The 7,180-nt window shown below is 36.7% G+C and overlaps 1 protein-coding gene across 1 annotated transcript; it reads left to right on the forward strand.

The window, feature by feature from the left end:
* The first annotated feature begins 4,200 nt into the window (after positions 1-4,200).
* On the forward strand, positions 4,201-6,883 carry NXPH2 (neurexophilin 2). Its single transcript, XM_017859428.1, has one exon. The coding sequence runs from the start codon at positions 4,547-4,549 to the stop codon at positions 5,111-5,113; it is 567 nt and encodes a 188-aa protein (XP_017714917.1). The 5' UTR covers positions 4,201-4,546; the 3' UTR covers positions 5,114-6,883.
* The last annotated feature ends 297 nt before the right edge of the window (positions 6,884-7,180 follow it).

Here is a 7,180-nt window from a genome sequence, read left to right on the forward strand (position 1 = left end):
ACACACACACACACACACACACACACACACACACACATGTACTTTTTATCTAAGGCACTGCCAGTGCATGCTGTCACTGGAAGAGAGAAACATTACATATCTTTGCCATTAGCTAATTTTTATTATTTTTTATTATATAGACTAATCTTAAAATCAAGGGCTCCTTGAGCAGGTTTGGACCTGAACAGTAGTGTGTTAGAATGATTTTTTTTAGAAATCTAATTTCATTTCAAATTCTCATATCGAGAACCTTTTCCAAAGAATAAAACAACTTTTGTAAAAGCAAATAATGACACTCAATTTATCTGTTTGATAAGTTTAGAATGTTTTCTACTTTCATTTTTTTTTAAGAGAGTCATATATATTTGGGTCAAGTCCTCTTACCACATAAACTGCTACCAGGAAAGTGTTCAGATCTTTGAAAATGTCTCAGTGATGGCCGATTGTTATTATTATTACTATTATTATTTTTGTTATTATTATTGAGTAATCTCAGAACCATCACAATGGAAGTCCTAGAGATAAGAGAAGGATCTCTTAAGGTATCAGTGTCTATCATGTATTTGAAAGTGCACCAAGATCAGCTAAGACTACATGATTGCAGAACTTACTGGTTGTTGAATGATGGGCTCAATTCTTATTGGTTTTTCAGTAATGGGAAAATGAGGAGAAAAGTAGGCATAGCACTAAAACAAGAAAAATGAACCTGGCAGAAAAAAAGTTTAGGGAAACATGGAACATAAAACAAACACTTTAAAGAAAAAGAGGGCACATTGCTATTGATAAAGGAGTATTTTTATACTTCTGGTTGAAAAAAAATTTTTTTTGAATGAAAAATGTATTTTAGTTCGTTCTGCTGACAAAGTATCATGGGTATTTGTAATAAAGTAATTAATATATCGTATATAAAGGTAAGAATCAAGACATATTTTTAAAAACAAGCTTAAAGGGGAAAATGTCAGAAGGGCTCTCTCCCATAAAATAGAAGGAGGAAGGTGAGAGTAAGGGAATAAGCTCAGAAGCTGCACCAAATCAGGGAGTAGAGATTGGGAACTAAGGAGCACTTCTTGTAAGCCAGATGTTCTGCAAATGGTAGATGTGTCTGTAAGCATTTACCAAGCAGGGTGAATCTCATGAAATACTGGAAACAGGTGAAAAATAGGTAGTAGACTATGGGCAGCAAGAATCATGATCACAGAAGAGAAATTGGACCTTGATCAGCAAGAGCTTCTTATCTGCCTATGCATCCTTGGCCCTCTTTCTGGAGAGATGCTGAGACAGGTCACTTGGACCAGGCTGTCCCCATTCTCAGGAAACTCAAGTCGGAAGCAGAGTCTGGGTGTTGAGCTCCATGGGCTATTACCAAATGATTGGAATGAAGTTTGTGCACATCCTGAGTAAGAGTGTTCAAGGGACTGGACATGATGGTTCACTCCTGTAATCCCAACAATTTGAGAGGCCAAGGTAGGAGAATCACTTGAGGCTAGAATTCAAGACCAGCCTGGGCAACATAGCAAGACCTCATCTGTATAAAAATAAAAAATTAAGCCGAGCAGTGGCTCACGCCTGTAATCCTGACACTTTGGGAGGCCGAGGCAGGCAGATCACTTGAGGCCAGGAGTCTGAGACCAGCCTGACCAAAATGGTGAGATCCTGTCTCCACTAAAAACACAAAAGCTAGTCAGGCATGGTGGTGCACGCCTGTAATCCCAGCTACTCAGGAGGCTGCTGTGCAAGAATTTCCTAAACCCGGGAGGTGGAGATTGTAGTAAGCTGAGATTGCACCATTCCACCCCAGCCTGGCTGATAGAGCAAGACTGTCTAAAATATATATATGTGTGTGTGTGTGTGTGTGTTTGTGTGTGTGTATGCCAGGGATGGTGGTGTACACCTGTATTCCTAGCTATTCTGGAGGCTGAGGAGGGAGAATCATTTGAGCCCAGGAGTTTGAGGTTGCAGTGAGCTATGATTATGCCTCCAGCCTGGGTGACAGAGTGATATCCTGTCTCTAAAAATAAATAAATAAATAAATAAATAAATAAATAAATAAATAAATAAATAGTATTCAAGGAACTGGCAGTCATTATGTTAAGTGAAATGAGACAAACACATATTCTTACCCATCTGTAAGGGCTAAAAACTTGATCTCATAGAAATAGAGAATTTTGATAGTACCAGAGGTTGGGAAGCATTTGAGGGTGGGGCGGGCAAAATGAAGAGAGATTGATGGATGAGTACAAACATAATTAGATAGAAGAAATAAGTTCTAGTCCAGGCATACTGGTTCATACCTGTAATCCCAACATTTAGGGAGGACGAGGCAGGAGGATCACTTGAAGCCAGCAGCTTGAGACCACCTGGGCATCAAACTGAGACCCCATCTCTACCAAAAAAAAAAAAAATCCCATTTTTTAAAATAAAATAAAATAAGTTCTCATGTTCAACAACAGTGTGGGGTGACTATACTATAGTTAGCAACAACATGTTGTATATTTTAAAGTAGCTTGAAGGGCTTGAAATGTTCCCAATACATAGTAGTGATAAATACTTGAGATGATGTATACCCTAAATACTTTGACTTAATCATTACACATTTTATGCATGTATCAAATACTCACATGTACCCCCATAAATATGTAAAATATTATATACCAATAAAAGAGAAAAAAGTGTGCAAAAACAGAAAACTGTAGTTACAGTATCAGAAATACTTTGAGCCAGAAATCCAGAGTAATGATCCTTCTTTCCCTGGGGAATCTGACAGCCTTTCAACACCAGGGGAGAGAAAGGAGTATCAATTCAGGGTGTATAAGCCCCTAAGAAGAGGCCATATGGATTTAGGTTCTCAAAATGTAAGAATATGCATCATACCAACTTGTTCTGAATTTTTTTAAACTCCAGAAATGAGGAAGAAAAGCTTCCAGGAAATTAACCAAAGGGAGAAATATATGTTGTAGCACCCTCCCATCCTTACCAAAGTAAAAAATAACTTTCAAGAAACCTAGCTATACCTTTTGAGTCCTTGGATTCCTAAAGTGATTTGGGGACTAGACATAGGTGAAAACACTTTTCACAAAGCCCTGTTAGGATTTAAGCTTCTAAACTTTTATGAACATGCAATAGATAACCTCATGTTATCAAACTATGCCATCTAGTCAAATGCTGTATTTATAATCAGGCTGTGTCTTTCATTTATTTTCAAAATTGGATTGAAAGCAATAATTTTGGGAATAATCTGAAACCATTTTTACCAAGTGCTTTGCCAAGTTTGAAAGGGCCAGAGGAAGGACATAAACACAGCCTCATTTCTTTCCTCATCCATTTCATCATGCTGACAGTTTTCCGGAGAATCATTACAAGAGTAGTTTGTGCCGTTAGAGATAAGAGGCTGTGTTTCCGCTAGAAACCTCTATTTTCCAGACTTTTTATAAATCATCCATAAATATTCACTCCATGCAACAGCATCATATATAATGATTCTGTCCCTTAAAATCTGTATCTACTTAACTAAATTATTTTTAGTAAACATGGGGACTCTTGTACTGTAAAAGAAGAAAAGAAAATCAAATATAAAGTCTTATGTTTCGGTGGCTATGATTTGAATCAAAATACTGAGAAACCCATAAAACACATGCACATGACATTTTCTTAGCAATTATTTTAAGATATAATTCAGTTGTAATAAAATTTATTAACTCCTATACAACCTATTAATTCAAAATATACCTCTCTACATTACTTTCTGTTTATATAAAGGCAACTAAATTTTTACTTATATTTTTTCAACTAAAATTTTGTAGAACTTTCTAATCCTCATTACATGCCTTTTTTGTTACAGAGTTTGAGACAGAATTATATAAAGAGCTATGAAATTACATGTTATAAGCCTTTGAACGTAATAATCACCTTAATATTTCCAAATATACTTAAAAGACTTATCAATATCATTGACAGTTTTTAGCTCCTTGGTAGATACCTTCAGCATTCTATTTTTGTCTTCCACCTGAAAGAAAAGAGTTGACAATTTAATGATTATATCAAACGAGAAGTCAAAATATACTACTTCCCCCAACCTGGAAAATTAGCATTGTGAAGATAAGGAAACAGAGACTAAAACCACATCAACCCATAAAAATGAAATACTTTGTTCTTAACATCACCGTTTTAAATTTTCATACTCACAGTTTTCCATAGGTTGAATTAAATGCTCATCTTGTTACACTGTTGAGCCCGACTGTGTGTGTGTGAAATGCTGTCGAACAAGAATCTAAATAATATTGAAAGAATTTCCCTTGCGGTTTGATTTCAGTTTGAGACCGCAGTCACTGCATTAACCTAAAGTTTATTTCTCTTTCTTCTTTTCAAACAGCTATTTTGTGACAGTAAGGAAGTGGTGCATGCCACGGAGGGGCTGGATTGGGAAGACAAAGATGCTCCAGGGACCTTGGTCGGCAACGTGGTGCACTCAAGGATCATCAGTCCCCTGCGCCTGTTTGTTAAACAGTCTCCGGTGCCCAAGCCCGGCCCCGTGGCGTATGCAGACAGCATGGAAAACTTTTGGGATTGGCTGGCCAACATCACGGAGGTTCAGGAGCCATTGGCAAGAACTAAACGGAGGCCAATAGTGAAAACAGGAAAATTTAAGAAAATGTTTGGATGGGGTGACTTTCATTCCAACATTAAAACTGTCAAACTCAATCTCCTCATCACAGGGAAAATTGTTGACCATGGAAATGGAACCTTCAGTGTGTATTTCCGACATAATTCAACAGGCCTGGGCAATGTTTCAGTGAGCTTGGTACCACCCTCCAAGGTGGTGGAATTTGAAGTTTCCCCCCAGTCTACCTTGGAGACCAAGGAATCTAAATCTTTCAATTGTCGCATTGAGTATGAAAAAACAGATCGGGCGAAAAAGACCGCCCTGTGCAACTTTGACCCATCCAAGATCTGCTACCAGGAGCAGACTCAGAGCCATGTGTCTTGGTTGTGCTCCAAGCCCTTCAAGGTCATTTGCATTTACATTGCCTTTTACAGTGTTGATTATAAACTCGTGCAAAAGGTGTGCCCTGACTACAATTACCATAGTGAGACCCCATACTTATCTTCCGGCTGACCTTCCTGTTGTGGTGGAAATGAGGGATATGTGTGTGTATACATATATATTTGATTAGAATGACCAAGAAACAAGCCCAGCTCTTTATGGTAAAGGATCCCTTTTGTTTATGGCAGTGAACAATAGTTCCCTATCAAGTTTTCAAATTTAAAAAAAGAAAAAGAGACATCTTTAAATGTGAGATTTGTTTGTTTCTATCATAGGTACCTTTATCTAAAAAGTTAAACTGTTTATGAAACCATCACTTTCATGCAAGGTGACTAAGTTCTAGAAATCTTATTGTTTCTCTGAATGAAACATCAATGATAGCAATATGTGACAAGAAGGAACAAAATTATGCACGTGATAAACATTGCTCTTGAAATGAGCCTGCCTTTGAAATATGTTTTGGAAGGTTACCGCAGAAATAGCAGATACGGTAAAGGAAAAGATTGTATTTGATAGATGAATTGTTTTTGACATTGGAACTTTTTTTTATATTTCTATCTTTTCCCCATCCATCTGTGCTGTTATTGATATGAGAGAAAAAAGGGTAAAATTTGTTTCAAAACTCGTGTGTGAAGTTACAGTGCCACAGTGGAACCAAGTTCCTTATCATCTGAGCTAGAGTTGCGTGGAATGTGATTTAAGCACTTAGCCCTGTGTTGGTCACCATTCTCATGATTCCCCTCTGAATTTGAATACTGATGTAATGGGAAAGCAAATCTGAGAATGTTTGTTCAACAACAACAAAAATCATGATGCTTTTAGACTCTTCTGATAAATTCAAATGCTGTGGGATTAATCAAAAAATGACAAAATTTGTATGCATCCTATAGCTTAGAGCTTTATTCAATTCATTCGGTAGTGTGGTTCTTTATACATGTGTAGAACAACTCTGAAGTTGAGAGAAAGTGCTTGTTTCCTAGACTAGAATAGAAAGCAAAAGTGGGAAGTGGAGGGAGGAAATTTCAGGATTATGGATTCATTATTTCTAGCCTCCCAGATTAAGTTCTCCTTGCATTTAGTTAATATTTGAATAAGAGATCAAACTCTATGTGGAAATAGAGAGTTATATTTAAGCATTTCTAATTATTAAATGCTGACAAGCAAGATACCTGGCTTACCAGACTTTTGAAATGACTTCCAAATTAATGTCACTTCACAGTCAGTGCCCTTCTCATCTTCCCTGTGGGGGTGAATAGCAATCCTACATGGTAGAACTGGATGATCATTAAATTAGAATAGAAAGGGGGTCTAGTTGACCAGGAAAAGGCTTCTAGAACTCAGGACGCTCATGGAATTGTCAGTCATTTTACAATAGATGTTAACTTCTTTCTCCCTTCTTATTGTAAAATATTAATTAAAGTAAAACATTAAATTGAGGACTAAAGGAAGATAAGTCCTAAACAACAAGAAGTAGTCTTACCACACTGTTCCAAAACCCAAGAGCTCTGTTCTCTATTTTATATCTTCATTTCTTTCCTTTTACTGGTAATATCTGCAGTGTTCAATTTTGTGTTTTGTAAAAATTGTACTAGGCTTAGTGTGTGGTAATGCAGGCTTGAAGTTCTTGCTCTGAGTTCACCATGTGTTTTTGTAATTTTGTGGTTAGTGAGTAATATTTTGAGACATCTTTTTATTTTCACCTAGAAACAAGAGTAAAATATTATTTATTGTAAAATATGTGGGAATCATATATGTATATATATATACTTAGAATTTTCTGTGTATAGAGAAAGTATGCGTACACATTTCTATGTAAATAAAAAGAATTTGCTAGATCTGTCACATGAATCCTAGGTGGTTATTTTTTAAAGACTCTGTTCTCCTTGTTTCTTTTCCTTACAAGGGCTTATTCTCTGTGTATGTGTGTGTGTGTGTGTGTGTGTGTGTGTGTGTGTGTGTGTGTGTGTGATACCAATTGAACATGAAGGTTTCCCTTAGATACATATTAAATAGGCAGCTTGGCTGTGGAGATTTTAAAGTAGGGTGAAAGGATAACTCACATAAAGCGTTTTGTACATAGCATGGCATCTAGTAAGAAAGCACTCTCTACTTGTGAGCTGCCATTATGATTATTATTGT

The sequence above is a fragment of the Rhinopithecus bieti genome, unplaced genomic scaffold (genome assembly GCF_001698545.2).
Source record: "Rhinopithecus bieti isolate Rb0 unplaced genomic scaffold, ASM169854v2 scaffold_1618, whole genome shotgun sequence".
In the NCBI taxonomy this organism is placed as follows: domain Eukaryota; kingdom Metazoa; phylum Chordata; class Mammalia; order Primates; family Cercopithecidae; genus Rhinopithecus; species Rhinopithecus bieti.